We start from the raw sequence: 16439 nt of genomic DNA on the forward strand, positions 1-16439 counted from the left end.
CCTAAGATACTGAAATCTGAGTATATGTGGTGTGCAGAATTACTCAGTATGCATCAGTATAATTCCTTCAATGTACAGCTTGAAGTCTATGGGGGAGAAAATGGATTCCAGCGGGGAAGGGTTGAAAATGTGCGCCCGAATCCAGAGGCCGGAGACTCGCCCCAAATTAGGCCTTGAGCCTCATTTCCATTATGTCGGCGAGCTGTGGACGTCAGTCGGGCATCACGATGCTGCTCACCAATCCAGCACTTCCGAAAATCGGCTGGCTGGGATGCCGAGCTGGCTAGCGGGTAAGTCCTGGGAGGGGAGGAGGTGCACGAGAGGGATCGAGTGCAGTCTGGTAGCAGCCCGCAGCATTACTGTGGAACCAGGAGAAACAGACCTGCTCCTCCAGCCTTCATATCAAGGTAAGTGGAAACCAAAAAGCTTGCCTTTTCTTTGGTGGCCTCCAATGGCCCCTATAAGGCATTGAAACCAGGGCATTGTGGAGGGAACAATCCCTTTGGGAAGCTGAGAGGGGAAAGAAAGATGTATGTGGTCATGGAATTGCTTTGGAGGTGGCAGAAATGGCAGCAGATGATATGTCGATTGCAGAAGCTGTGGGATGGAAAGTGAGCCCAAGTTGAAAAGAGTAGGGTAAAAGATGGAGTAAGTCAGAAGTGGTGGTTAGGTGAGCCCAAGCCTGTGGAATGATATGTTATTCTCTCTCTGACTAGTTGATGTCCTGTGGCGTTGCGCACAGGGATTGAAGATCAGGTGTAGTCTTCAGGTTGAATGGGGTAAGAGCATGGGGGACAACTGGACTAGGGCCGAGGGAGAAGAGCAATACAGGAGGCAAGAAGAGATTGGAGAGGGAAGGGGGAGCAGGGAAGAGAGATGGGGAGATGGTGGCAAAGATGTCTACCTTTCTCTGAATTGTTTTTTCTCTCTCTTCCCCCATTTCTGGCTCTCCTCAATCCCTTTCACCCATCTGGACCCCTTCTTTTTGTACTATCTGCTCTATTTCTCTGTTTATGTTTCTTTGGAATTTTTCTTTATATCTGTCCCTCCCCATTTTGGCCGATAAAGTTGGAGAGAAGAAAATCTTTCAAAGGGCTACTGTGATTTTTTTTTATTCGTTCATGGGATGTGGGCGTCGCTGGCAAGGCCAGCATTTATTGCCCATCCCTAATTGCCCTTGAGAAGGTGGTGGTGAGCCACCTTCTTGAACCGCTGCAGTCCGTGTGGTGAAGGTTTTCCCACAGTGCTGTTAGGTAGGGAGTTCCAAGATTTTGATCCAGCGACGATAAAGGAACGGCGATATATTTCCAAGTCGGGATGGTGTGTGACTTGGATGGGAACGTGCAGGTGGTGTTGTTCCCATGTGCCTGCTGCCCTTGTCCTTCTAGGTGGTAGAGGTCGCGGGTTTAGGAGGTGCTGTCGAAGAAGCCTTGGCGAGTTGCTGCAGTCCACCCGTGGATGGTACATACTGCAGCCACAGTGCGCCAGTGATGAAGGGAGTGAATGTTTAGGGTGGTGGACGTGGTGCAAATCAAGCGGGCTGCTTTGTCCTGTATGGTGTTGGGACATTGATTGAATTGAGGGCCAGGACATGATTGAGGGCCCTGACCAGCTCTTTGTGGTGAAGCGATTGGAACTCTGAAAACTACCCAATTGAAAAGAGTGGCTGATAAAAATTGTAGAATGGGTTGAGGGCCACGTGTCACCAGGGGCTGACAGCAGGCTTAGGGCTGCAGAGTGGCAAATGGAGAATGGCAAAGGCCAGGCAGGGCTGAACTGAGTGGAGGTTGACCTGAACAGTGCATGTGTGCAGCAGTGCTGATCGACAACAGTCAAGAACGGGAAGAGTAAGAAGAATCCAGTTCTTGGGAAGTGGAGGATGCCTGTTACAGAGCAAAATGGGAGGCCTAGTGGTGGCAAACAGGAGAAACTGAGAAAGTATTGGGAGCAAATGGGAGGCAAAAAAAAATCATTTTATGTGTGACAAAATAGCAGAGTAGGAAGGCCATCAAGATAAATGTTAACAACTAGATTAAAACAATACATTCAGAAGTACAATTTAGTACTTATCTGCCATTACTTATCTTTATCAAGATGGGTGGCGCACTGGAGGCTGAGAAACCAAAAAGAACTGCCCCATGCCTGTCAGCCTAGAACTGCATGCAAACACAAAAGAGTTCCTAATGTTTTCTGGTGTCACAGACAGTCTTAATGGGAAAATCCTATGAAAAATGTAACAGGGCGTTCAATGTTAACTGAAGATATGATGATTTTAATAATATATAGATAAATACTGTACTGTGTATCTTCAAATCATTTTCAGCATATATTAGATTCTATATCCTCAAACTTTGTCAATGACACTGGCATTTGTTTACTTTCAAAGGTGTCTACTGCTAAAAGTTCCAAGACCACAACGACTGATGAGTCTATCCAGAATCCTGTGGGTGGTCAGGAGAACTGCAATATTGAAATGAAGTGGAAGCAAAGGGCACAGCGGTTACAGGTTAGATTATTTACAATTCTGACCATTTAATATGCAGTAAAAATGACATTCACAATATAATGATTTAAAACTTTTAATCAAACTAATCATTAACATCCAAAATTGATGTTTTTGTAAATGTAATGTGATATTTTGAATGTGTACAAGAATAGTTTTAATAATTGCCTGCCCTCAGGCACAGAATATATGGCATTGATCACATAGGGAGTCTGCAGTCTGTTGTAGTTAGAACAGTGAGAAGACGCATTGGATATGGTATCAAAGCAGTGATGTCTTGGGGCCCCTTACAGACTATCTCCCCTTCAGCTGTGATCCTTGGCAGACTTGCTGTTCCATGTTCCTCCATGCTGTTCCACACCTCCATTCACAAGCTGCAGGTCAATGGAAGGTTGACAGATTCATTTTATCCCCCTCTTTTCCTTGTTCTCCAGCAAAGGAAGACATAGGAGTGCTATTTGGATATCGGATTGTCCCAGTTTCGATAGGGTAAATGAAAGAGCCCTATTAAAATGGAACGACTCAACAACTGTTTGTCTAATAGTTTCTTTTTACTTCCTGTGAGAAAGTGCTGGTCTTCCACTCACTTACTGCCTGCAGTCACATGATTGAAACCAGATGCTTACCGTATGGAGAATTATACTTACAGACCCACATGCCATCATTCTGTGGCATAGCATAAAATCACAGCACACAAGAAGGCCATTTGGCCCTTCGTAGCATCATAGTAGGTACAGCATAGGAGGAGGCCATTCGGCCTATTGTGCCTGTGCTGACTCTTTGAAAGAGCTATCCAATTAGATCCATTCCCCTACAATCTCATGCCTATGCTGGTGCAACATTCCTCAGATTGGCCTTTGAGCAAGATGTTGGTTGGACAAAAATTTTGTGAGTAGCGGTGCATTAAAGGGAAAATACAAATTCATAATGCTGTATCTCATTCAGCTGTGATGGTCCCTAGTTAATCTCCCTTTATTTCCACACTCTCTGTGATGTAGCTGTGTCCTTCTTAGTGCTAGAAATTTGCTTATATCCCAATGTTGCCCTTTCTCCCCTTTGAATGATATAATTAAATATACTGCAAGATTTTGATTTTCAGACACAATAGGAACGATTTTCGTGTAGCGCCAAAAACAGGCTTGAATTCGGCAAAGCAGCCATTCTGACCGCCTGTTCATGTCAGCGTGAGGCCTGAACCATTTTGAGGTCTGGGCATTGTTAACATACCATCACCAGGCTGCGGGTGCCAAGCGGGCACCCTGTTGCAGCTCGCCGGTTCTGGGAGGGAAGGAAATCAGCTGGCTCCAACCCTGAAGCCTGCAGCACAGAGGTTACAGATTAGATAAGCGGTGTGGGGGAGGCAATCAAATAGGCTGGCAGTGGGCCAGAATGTTTATGGGGGGCCCAGGAGGATAACTACTGCTGCTCCTGGCGCACCAAAAAAAATTGGAAGCTTCCTGGGCCGTTTTTTGAGAGGCCTGCATCGGTCTGTTTAATGACCACTGGTTAAGCCGCTGAACATAAGAACATATGAAATAGGAGCAGGAATAGGCCAAACGGCCCCTCGAGCCTGCTTCGCCATTCAATAAGATTATGGCTGATCTTCGACCTCAACTCCACTTTCCCACCCGATCCCCATACCTCTTGATTCCCCTACAGTCCAAAAATCTATCTATCTCAGCCTTGAATATACTCATCGATTCATCATCCACAGCCCTCTGGGGTAGAGAATTCCAAAGATTCACAACCCTCTGCATGAAAAAATTCCTCCTCATCTCAGTCTTAAATGGCCGCCCCCTTATCCTGACTCTCTAGACTCTCCAGCCAGGGGAAACAACCTCTCAGCATCTATCCTGTCAAGCCCCCTCAGAATCTTGTATGTTTCAATGAGATCACCTCTCATTCTTCTAAACTCCAGAGAGTATAGGCCCATTCTACTCAATCTCTCCTTATAGGACAACCCTCTCATCCTAGGAATCAATCTAGTGAACCTAAGGCAAGTATATCTTTCCTTAGATAAGGAGACCAAAACTGTACACAGTACTCCAGGTGAGGTCTCATCAAAGCCCTGTACAATTGTAGTAAGACTTCCTTACTCTTGTACTCCAACTCCCTTGCAATAAAGGCCAACATGCCATTTGCCTTTAAACAGGCTGCTGCTCATCTCAGTTGGGCGTGCTGCTCCCCCATTTACAGACCTGCCTGAACATTGCATCAAGCGGGCCTTGGGCATCATTGGGGCTGCCAAAATACCCCACCTCCGACTTTCAATTGTGGGTCGCTTGTTCTTCAGGCAGGAAATGGCCAACAGTTGAAAATCGGCCGCAATATTTTAGTATTAATGCACCGTATTTTTATGCTAATGATTTTTTTTCAGAACAGGAAAGCAAAACAACTATCTACTAAGAAAAAAGGATTGGCGAATGTAGTGAGAGAAAGACCCCCACGACCTCCTGATAAGCCTTCTACTAAACAGCAAATGCAGAAAGCCCAACTTCATGAGGAGAAGCCGCCACATTTTGAAAACGTAGTTCATCACAATGAAAGTAAATCTGAGTTGCTAATAATTCAGAGAGATGACAACAGTATGGTATTGACTCCCAGCAGTGATCGGTCATTTGCGTCATCGTCTATCAATCAAATTGGTCCTGCCTTCGTGCCCAATTCTCAGCCAACAGTGAATCTGAACATTCATTTAAATACTTTGTCAGATTTTGTCCCAACGATATGTGGCGACAACACACAAACCACTCTTAAGCTTGTCCCATCACATCATTCAATGAATCAAGCTGCTTCAGTTTACAAAAACCACAATGTTTATAATGCACCACTGCCCCAAAATCCTGTTCCGTATTTTCAGGAGTATCAAAAGACCCCTGAATCAAGGACCTCTCGTTATCCATGCCAATTCAGCACTGATCCATGCCACTTTCCAACAATGTTGTGTGTACCAGAAAATGCTCAACATCAACCTCTGTGTAACATACAGGCTCCTTCCTATACACACTTTGGACAAACCCAACGTGGCCAAAAAGTCAATCCTAACTACCACCAAGCTGCTTACACGAGAACATTAGCACCAGGTCTTTACAATCACCCACGTCTGCAAGGGCCAGATATTGGTGCTGGAACTCCACTATTCTATTCCGTGAACCAGGAGAAAATGACAAAAGAGGATCACAACCGGTTTGCAAAGGAACATGGGAATATAGGGTAAGCAAAGAAGCACTAACTGTACAGAAATGCCACGGTCACACATAGTTTGCCTTACACATAGAAGTTGCAATCATCTTTTAATTTAAATACTGATATAGTTGAGCCTATGTATAACAAACTTTTTAAAAAAATCTAATAGTAAACTAATTTCTATGTGTGAGGATTTTCGTGTTGTTTAGTATAGCTAAAGTCTGCTTGAAAGAAGGTTAGTTATGGTGAGCGATCACTTATTAAAGATGTACTGCGGTTACCCAAACAGCACTTTAATATCTGGTATAATGAATGTTTACTGTCTTGTTCCATGTGCACATGGTCCTTTGATGTCTGGCGACGCCTCGATTTTAAAATTCTCATCCTTGTTTTCAAATCCCTCCATGACCTCGCCTCTCCCGTCCTCTGTAACCTACTCCAGCCCTACAACCCTCCGAGATCTCCACGTTCCTCCATTTCTGGCTTCTTGCATATCCCTGATTTTAATCGCTCCACCATTAACGGCCATGTTTTCAGGTGTCTCGGCCCCAAGCTCTGGAATTCCCTCCCTAAACCTCTCCACCTCTCTATATCTCTCTCCTCCGTTAAGATACTCCTTAAAACCTACCTCTTTGGCCAACCTGTCCTAATATCTCCTTATGTGGCTTGGTGTCAAATTTTTTTTGATAACCGCTCCTGTGACATGCCTTGGGACATTTTACTACGTTGAAAGTGCTATATAAATACAAGTTGTTGCTGTTGTTGTAGTTGATGATAATGAGACATGGAGCTATAAATTGGGCCGCATTGCGCCCGTTTTGTAGGCGCTGCGCGGCCTCCTAAGGACCCAAAATAACATCCAGAATGCGCGAGCACACATCTAGCCTGACATGTGCCGGACGCCACCTTGGTAAAGGCGTTTGCGCATGCGCAGATACCGAACGCTGGCAGCTTGTAAAATAAGGAGAATATGCATTAGATCAGTGTGCAACGTTGAATTAAAGGGACAGATACGATTTTAGAACTCAACGCTCCAGCCAACGCACTGTCTTAACCTCGCACAGCTTAACAGGTCGTAAACAGCAAAGGAGACTCCCCCACCAGTACTATTTAAAGGGATCATGCAGGATTTACAAGTTAGTTGATGGATTATTGCTCCTGGCTGCTGCATTTGTACCTGTTTTTGGAGGTCTCCTATACTTGAATACTAGGTCTCGGGGACATAGCCTAAAAATTAGAGCCAGGACTTGCAGGAGTGAAGTTACGAAACGCTTCTACACACGCAAAGGGTGGTAGAAGTTTGGAATGCTCTTCTGCAAACAATAGTTGATGCTAGCTCAATTGTTAATTTTAAATCTGAGATTGATAGATTTTTGTTAACCAAAGGTATTAAGGGATATGGGGCTACGGCGGGTATATGGAGTTAGGTCACACATCAGCCACGATTTAATTGTATGGCGGAAGAGGCTCGAGGGGCTAAATGGCTTACTTCTGTTCCTATGTTCCTATGTTCCTACAATAAAGTTTCAATACTCTACAGGGTGTGGCTGGCTAGCTGACAGGCAACAGCAAGGGCACTGGCAGTGTGGTAGGGGTGGGACAGGAATGCTGTCATCCTGAGAGAGGACAGCAGGTTCACGTTCCGTGGAGCCACTTCCACTTGCTGCCTCCTGTTATGTGCCACCTTCTCCTGCAAGAAAGCGGGACGTGTGTCGGTGAGTGTCCTGCAGGATGTTTGGGTGATGTGCCTGTCATGGTTGAATAGCTGCCGGTGTGTGTGACCTGTGAATTGTGGATGTGCGGCTTGCAACAGTGGTAATGTGTGAAGGTTGAGAGGAAACGTCTGATTGGAAGAATTGAGTACTGATTGAAAGAGTTTGTTCGTATGGGTGATGGAGGGTGTAGTGCATGGAGCAGTGGATGCGCCTAGTGGTGCAGCTGGTAGGAGATGCCACTTGACAGTTAACCTCACTCACCTTGACCACTTGTGTCAAAGCATTGAACTTCTTTCTGCACTGCATCCACATTCTTGGTGCTATGTGCCTGGCATTGACTTCATCCCCTACTGCTTCCCACTGCCTCTTGAGCATATGTCTGGAGGGCTTCTTGCCCCCCTGCGGATATAGGATGTCCCTCCTTCTGTCCACCTCTTGCACCAAGGCCTCTAGTGCATCAGCAGAGAACCTTAGTGCACGCTGTCTCGCAGGACTGGTACAAACTCGGATCGGCAGACTCCATGCGGACCCATATCCTATATTTTGTAAATAAGAGGTGCAGGCTGCCATTAAGAGGTGCAGGCTTCCTTTACGTGGTGCTAGCCACTCACGTGTTATCAGGCCTCCCCTACTGGTGAGCAGCCCCTCAACAGTGCTGCTAGGCCTTGCTGCTCGCAGATATCAAGTAAATGACCAGGCAGCACGAATCTCATGTGCTGCCTGCATCTCAACGACCGGGTGCAGGTTAATCGCGCACCGCGACCCCCACGCCAGGATTCAGAGGTTAGCGAATTTAACCCCCAAGGTGTCAAAAGGTGATGGTTAGGAATGTACCAGTGAATAAGAAAATGGAGTTTCAGCACACTGGCAGATGGAAAAGAAAAACTAGGACAATGTCACAAAACAGTTTAGCATAAGCACTTTCTCTCAACGTTGCTCAAGACCAAAGACCATATCCAACCATAAGCTCTGAAGGAAATGGCATTCAAAATCCCACACATATGGATGTAGACAAGCGTTGTGCTAGTTTCACCAGGTATGTGTGTGCAAATTCTGCTGGTCTGCAATCTATTCCTAGCAGAGAAAGCAGCTGCCTTGTTCCAACAACTTGGCATGGAGGAATTCAAGGCTACCATGGGGTGGATGGGAAAATTGAAGAAACATTGCAAGATCAAACTACAAGATATCTGCAGTGAAGCAGGTGCTGTGTACCTAGTTTTTGTTGATTGAGAGGATATTCTCGCTTCTCTGAGTATTGTAAACAATTTTACAACACCAAGTTATAGTCCAGCAATTTTATTTTAAATTCACAAGCTTTCGGAGATTTTCTCCTTCCTCAGGCAAATGTTTTTGAGTATGTCAGTCATTTTTAGTGCTAATGCAACAGACCTTTTTTAATGTATGCTGCCTAACAAGATCTTACACTTCTCTGAAGGAACTTGTATGGGTGACAGGATAAGTAAGGAGATAGTTACTGTGCCACTGTGTACAAACATTGCAGGCAGCAAATCTGTTTAAGGCTTGGGTGAACCACCTGGACAACAAGGAACATGCCGAATGTCATTGGATTCTTTTCCTGCTTGATAATTGCACAGCCTGTTCTCTAGAGATGTCAAGCCTGTTTAGCACATTACTCCTTTTCTGGCAATCAACTATAACCTGACAATATAGCATCATTATCTGAAGGCAAAGTATCGCACCCTTTTCCCCAAGCACTACCTGGTGGTCTATAATGCCCTTTGAAAGTCACAATTCCTCAAAATAGCATTAGACTTCTTTTCCACTACCTGGTTCCTCCAGCTCCTGGCACTGAGAGGACAATATGAGAAGATCAGTGTGCAGCCTGAGGAACCAGCTATTGATATTTCCAATTACATCTCTTGGAGCTTGTCAGGTTCCCACTGAAGGGATTTTAGAGGCATATATGACTAGATGATCAGCACATGGTGCAGTCTGACTCAGATCACAGGAAAAATCAATTCAGTGAATTAAGTCAAAAAAACAATTAGGAAAGCAAAGAGGAACTACGAGATTAAATTATCAAGGAATATAAAAAGAAATAGTAAAGTATTCTATAGACACATAAACAACAATAGAAAAATCAGAATAGGGATAGGGCCACTAAGGGATGCACATGTAACTCACAGGTAACGACAGTGAAATGGCAGAAATATTGAATAGTTACTTTGCCTCCATATTTACCAGGGAGACTAAGAAGGTGGGCAGGACATTAGAAGAAGCAATCGAAAAAGATATTAAAACATTTAAGATTGAAAGGGGGGAGATAATTGATAAACTAATCAAACTTAGGGAGGATAAGACCGCTGGTCCAGATGGATTGTATCCACAAATATTAAAAGAAGTTAGGGAGGAGATAGCAGAGGCACTATTACATATATTTAAAAATTCACCAGAAAAGGGAATAGTGCCAGAGGACTGGTGGACAGTTAATGTTATTCCTATATTTAAAAAGGGAGATAGAACAAGTCCAGGGAAGTATAGGCCAGTTAGCTTAACGTTGGTGGTAGGAAAGATAATGGAATCTTTACTCCAAGATGTAATAGAAAGACATCTAGAGAAAGAAAATATAATAAAGAATACTCAGCACAGATTTCAGAAGGGAAAGTCATGCTTGACCAATTTTATTGAATTCTTTGAAGAAGTAACAGAAAGAGTAGACAAGGGTAATATAGTAGATGTAATATATTTGGATTTTCAAAAGGCCTTTGACAAGGTACCACATTGTAGACTCATGGCTAAGGTCAGAGGATGTGGAGTCAGGGGACAGGTAGCAAAATGGATAGCCAGTTAGCTACAAAACAGAAAACAGAGAGTAGGGGTTAAGGTTGGGTACTCAGACTGACAAAAGGTAGGACGTGGTGTTCCACAGGGAATGGTGCTGGGACACTGTTGTTCACAATTTACATTAACGATTTGGATTTGGGAATTGAAAGTACAATTTCAAAATTTGCGGACAATATCAGATTGGGGGGTGTAGTTAATACAAAGAAAGAATGCATCAAAATGCAGGAGTACATTAATAAACTTGCAGAATGGGTGTGTAATTGGTAAATGAATTTCACGATAGAGAAATGTGAGGTGGTGCATTTTGGTAGGAAGAATAAGGAGGCCATATACTGCTTGGATAATAAGAGTTTTAACTGGATAGAGGAGCAAAGAGATCTAGGGGTACAGATACACAAATCACTAAAAGTAGCAACACAGGTTAATAAGGCCATAAAAAAGGCAAATCAAACACTAGGGTTCATTTCTAGAGGGTAGAATTGAAAAGCAAAGAAGTTATGATAAACTTGTAGAGAACCTTGGTTCGACTATACTTGGAGTATTGTGCACAGTTCTGGTCTTCATATTACAGAAAGCATTGGAGAGGATGCATAAAAGATTCACATGGATGATACCAGAACTGAGAGGATATCCTCATCAGGAAAGGCTGAACAGATTGGGACTCTTTTCTTTAGAAAAGAGAAGGTTGAGTGGTGACCTGATAGAGGCCTTTAAGATAATGAAAGGGTTTGATAGGGTAGAGGTAGAGAAAATGTTTTTACTTGTAGGGGAGTACAAAATTAGAGGTCATAAATATAAAATAGTCGCTAATAAAACCAATAGGGAATTTAGGAGCAACTTCTATACCCAAAGAGTGGTAAGAATATGGAACACGCTACCACAAGGAGCAGTTGAGGCAAATAGCGTAGATGCATTTAAGGGGAAGCTAGAAAAGCACATGCGGGAGAAAGGAATATCCTGATCGGGTTAGATGAAGTAGGGAGGGAGGAGGCTCATGTGGAGCATAAATGCCGACTTAGACCAGTTGGGCCGAATGGCCTGTTTCTGTGCTGTAATTTCAATGTAACTCTATGTAAAATTGACCAACAAAAGCTGATTTTGCTGCAATTTCTGATTAACAAAACATTGTGAACCAAATAAATGCATCTTGATAATTTGACTTAAGATAGCGCGAGTAAGTATTGATAGCTATCACCTGCAAGTTAAAATGGCGACAATTAGTACACTTGCCTCTTGCCATTATGCTTCTGTCGCAGCCATGGCCCCTTAACATCTACCTGAGACACAGCTTCCCATAGTATGATTGAAAAATGGTGATTTAAAATAAGTTTTAAATGTGAGTCTGCATACACACCAACAGGCCGTATCTATGGGTACTATGTTGCCACATATACTTTTTCAGCTGTGTTTATCAACAGCATTGAATGGAGCTAGAACCACATCCACTGGACTATTATGAATGATTAGAACCTGCACAGGTTGTATCTTTATTTTTTTTTAAATGTTACAGGCAAGTAATAGTCAATACAATAAAAGTAATTTAACTACCTTTCTGTTTTTTTTTCTAGGTTCCCTACACTCCCCTTTCTGTCCTCTCATCAGCAGTATTTGATTCAGTCTCCTAGCACACGACTCATTCAGCAAATGGAGCACATTTATGAGGGCACACCACGACTGGCTCACACACACCCTGGCTCCCACCTGGTGCTGCCACCTATTGGTCCCATGGCAGAGAGCGACTCTGAACTGGACACGAAGCCAAAGAAGAAGAACACAGTAACAATAACACGCAGTAATTCAGACGGCTACCTGGCACAAATGGAGAAGGTTAATAAGCTCAAGGAAAAGAATAACTACAAGGTACACACACAACAAAATGGCTGATTGTTTCTATGTTTTATGTAATACAGTATGAAAATGGCAATTTCATGAGATTTTTCATACTTTATGGAAGAAGTTAATTATATCCTTATTACTAGAATTATCACCCCCCCAAAAAAAAGTTATAATTTTAAAATAGATGTCTATTAAAAAGAAAATCTGAAACAGAACAATACTAAGAAATAGTAAAGGCATTTAGTTCTCAATTATACATCAGAAAACAATAGACCAAGTCCATTATGGAATCTAATGAACCATAAAACACATCCAATGAAATAGTTTGAACTAAACTTCTTCACAATCATTTTGATGCCTACAATATAATATAGAATGCACTTTAAATCCACATGGAATATAACTTATTAATTAGATTTAAATTGTATTCAACAAGCTTACATGACCCCATGCTCATGCCTGCTGCATCTCACTTTTAACAATTTTATTTCTCATTGGCCTGGAATTTCCTGGATTAGCATAAAGCGAAAGAAACTCGGAAATTTACACTGGTTCCTACGCTGATCTTGCTGACCGGTACTTACGCCAAAATTTCCTGCCAATTTCATTAGCATACACTGGAATTTAAAAACCAGCATCAATAAGCGGAAATCAGCGTAAACAATCAGGACGCAAGGACACCATGTTCCTTCTTTAAGTCCCTTTAAATTAAAGTTCGAAGCCATCAAGCCATCAAACCATCATTTATGCACATCAGGCACAGCATGTTCAAGAAAATGCAGTCGTGAAAGCTTTTCAATTTTTAATGTAACACTTTCTGATGCCATAAAAAAAATTGAAAGATACGGAAAATATAATGGAGGTCTCAGTAAGAAATAATTATTAAAAAAAGCTGTAAACCTTCTTAAATAGTGAAATTGGTCCCTGCTGAGCTTCAATTTTTTGGCTTCAATCTATGCCCGCAGAAAGCTATTGTAAATACTGGAATAAAAACAGAAAATGCTGGAAACACTCAGCAGGTCAGACAGCTACCTGACCTGCAGAGTGTTTCCAGCATTTTCTGTTTTTATTTCAGATTTCCAATATCCACAGTGTTTTGCTTTTGTTTTAGTAAATGCTGGAAATTTGTGTGAGCTGCACTTTTGCCTAGGGGTGGGGCTATGTTAATGAGCAGCAGAGGGTTTCGGCGAAGGTTTCGCATAATCGATTTTAAAAAATCAAGGAAACTCGGGTGCAGCGTAAAAACCAACATAAGTCATTTTCGCTCGAATTTCTCCGATCTTTTACACTGAAAATTGGCATTATGTTGTACTTACACCATTATTTTGGCACGTTTCCAGGAAATTCTAGGCATTATGCCATTAAACGTGAGATTACAATTCACAAAAATGTAATGCCTCTGCACAAAGTGCTCACTAGATGGTGGTTGTGTGCTAGCCTTTCAAAATATTTGCAAATTTTTTATAGAAAAATTTATAAACAGTACATGGAGAGTGCATACTGGTAGTTTGGGATATGGAAAATGTACCATTTGTAACTATAGCTCTTGTGCTGGTGCTACTGAGAAATGATGAGGTTAGCTGTCATTCAATGTATTCTCCATATACAATTATTATGGAATATATTACAAATCAGTCCCTTTTAGCCTAGGATAGCTACAAGCTTCTTCACCGTCATTCCACAACTGAGAATATTATTACTACTCTAATAAATTCTCGCAGTGACAATCGGACCGAATGAATTCACTCAAGTGTTGTTGGTTCTGAACTAGCCAGGCCGCTCCAATCATCTGCATCTCGTTCTACGATAAGTCACTCTTGAAATTGTCTATCCAACACTTCCTTGGTCTTCCTCTGCTTTTTGTTCCATGTACCTCTGTATGCAGGGCCATAGCATCATAGAATGATACAGCATAGAAGGAGGTCATTCAGCCCATCGTGCCTGTGCCGGCTCCTTGAAAGAGCTATCCAATTAGTCCCACTCCCCTGCTCTTTCCCCATAGCCTTGCAAATTTTTCCCCTTCAAGTAATTATCCAATTCCCTTTTGAAAGTTACTATTGAATCTGCTTCCACCACCCTTTCAGGCAGTGCATTCCAGATCATAACAAGTCGCTGTGTAAAAATGTTTTTCCTCATGCCCCTGGTTCTTTTGCCAGTTACCTTAAATCTTGGCCTTTGGTTACCGACTCTTCTGCCACAGGAAATGATTTCTCCTTATTTACTCCATCAAAACCCTTCATGATTTTGAACACCTCTATCTAATCTCCCCTTAACCTTCTCTGCTTTAAGGAGAACAATCCAGTTTCTCTAGTCTTGTCACGTAACTGAAGTCTTTCATCTCTAGTACCATTCTAGTAAATCTCCCCAGCGCCGTCACTAAGGCCTTGACATCCTTTCTAAAGTGTGGTGCCCAAAATTGTCCACAATACTTCAGCTGGGGCCTAACCAGTGTTTTATAAAGGTTTAGCATAACTTCCTTGCTGTTGTATTCTATACCTCTATCATCTTCTCCGTCTTTTTTCCTGCTCAGTGTCCACTCATTGCTCCACAAAGAGCTCTGAGATCTTTCTGTGCACGCGAGGAGTGCCGTAGAAATGTTAGTTGTAGTAGTCCTTTTTTGTTGAAGGGTGTTTCCCTTGAAGAATTGCTGCTACAAAGGTTGAAAATGTTAGTTCAAAATAAGTTTTTTTTTGCATTTCAGAGCACAGTGTGGATATTGATGTTGGTTTTGTTATTTGAGAGGCAAGTTGTTCACTTAGGGTACTCCAGCAGCTGAGAACAGTTCTAACCATTATATGGTCTTATTTTCAGAATATACACAAAATGTTATAGGTACGATTGTGAGCAGCACAAATATCACCTAATAGAGGTCTTTAAGATTATGAAAGGGTTTGATAGGGTACACGTAGAGAAGATGTTTCCACTTGTGGGGGAGACCAAAACTAGGGGCCATAAATATAAGGTAGTCATTAATAAGTCCAGTAGGGAACTCAGGAGAAACATCTTTATCCAGAGAGTGGTGAGAATGTGGAACTTGCTACCGCAAGGAGTAGTTGAGGCGAATAGCATAAATGCATTTAAGGGGAAGCTTGATAAGCACATGAGGGAGAAAGGAATAGAGGTTATGCTGATAGGGTTAGATGAAGAGGGGTAGGAGGAGGCTCATGTGGAGAATAAACACTGGCACGGACCAGTTGGGCTGATTGGCCTCTTTCTGTGCTGTAATTTCTATGTAGTTTTTTGTCTATGTAATTTTGAATTACTCTGATAAACTTTTGCAACACTGAAAAATCCAACACTCTGCAAAAACTATTGTGGCCAGTAATGTTTTGATTTTCTGTTTTATGCAGACAAACTGTTTTAAAACTGGAGCTATTTAACAAATAATTTGGCGCTGCTGTAGGGGAGCCTGTAGAGTCTTTCTGGATGGACGAATTAAGATGGGTTGGATGGCCTTCCACGTTTGTAATTACCTTGTGATCTCGTAATTCATCTTCCTTTTTATTGTTGAATATGCTTTTGAGTAGGGTAGATGATCTAGAAGAAACAGGAAAGTTTAGGTTTCCGAATGAAAGTGATGGTGATCAGAGTTTGATGGATCGTAATTATTGAAAATTTTTGTCAAGGCAGAAGGGGTCATCGGGATAAATAAGGTAAAAAGAGGAGAGATACTGATGGAAATAAACAATGATGATCAATATAGTGGTCACATCACATTAGGTGACCAGGCTTGAGGTCTTTTGATATTCAAGCATCTGTTAGCTATAGAGGGCACAGTTTGATCATGCATTGAGTTATTAAAGATAACGCTTTGTTCAAATCATGTCATTGTAAACTGAAAGGAGAGAATCCCTGTTAAGAAAAGTAGGTATTGATTGTAAGATGCAAATTTGTGTAGCATCTTGCTTATTTTCTGTGTATTCTCTCCCACCTCCTGTTGATTCCTGTGCATGCATCAGCGTACTTTAAATTAGTAAATTTACCTGAGGAAATTCATGTTAGTTATGGAAATAGACATGCTGGGGCCGATTTTCATTTGTGGCAGCTCACCATTTGGGAGGGCAGGAAATCCAACGAGCCTGCCACCACTTAAAAGCAGTCTGCAGCTCTTAAAGGGAAGGTGGAGTTTTCAGTGGTGGTGAGTGGGCAATACGTTACTGAGGCAACAGGCGGAATGATGGTGGTCAATTTTCAGATTCTGTGGAACAAGTGAAAAACAGGAAGGAGGACCTTTTCCTTCAGATGGGCGACAGGTGCCCTGACAAATTTGCCAGCTGCAGTGGAGAGAAGTGGCTGGGCAGTTCAGTGCCAGTAGCACAGTTCCTAGGACCTGACTGCAGTGCAGGAAGAAATTTAATGAACTTCCCAGGATTATCAAAGTATGATTCTTTTTC

At 42.4% G+C, this 16439-nt stretch overlaps 1 protein-coding gene across 1 annotated transcript in view; it reads left to right on the forward strand.

Annotated features, from left to right (window-relative positions):
* jhy (junctional cadherin complex regulator) overlaps positions 1 to 16439 on the forward strand; it is a 69832-nt gene that overhangs the window by 38135 nt on the left and 15258 nt on the right. The window contains exons 4-6 of the mRNA XM_067971035.1: positions 2387 to 2506; positions 4881 to 5716; positions 11778 to 12069. Of these exons, the coding sequence (XP_067827136.1) occupies positions 2387 to 2506; positions 4881 to 5716; positions 11778 to 12069 (1248 nt within the window). The remainder of the gene's footprint in view (positions 1 to 2386; positions 2507 to 4880; positions 5717 to 11777; positions 12070 to 16439) is intronic.

This window comes from Heptranchias perlo, chromosome 33 (assembly GCF_035084215.1).
Source record: "Heptranchias perlo isolate sHepPer1 chromosome 33, sHepPer1.hap1, whole genome shotgun sequence".
Lineage (NCBI taxonomy): Eukaryota > Metazoa > Chordata > Chondrichthyes > Hexanchiformes > Hexanchidae > Heptranchias > Heptranchias perlo.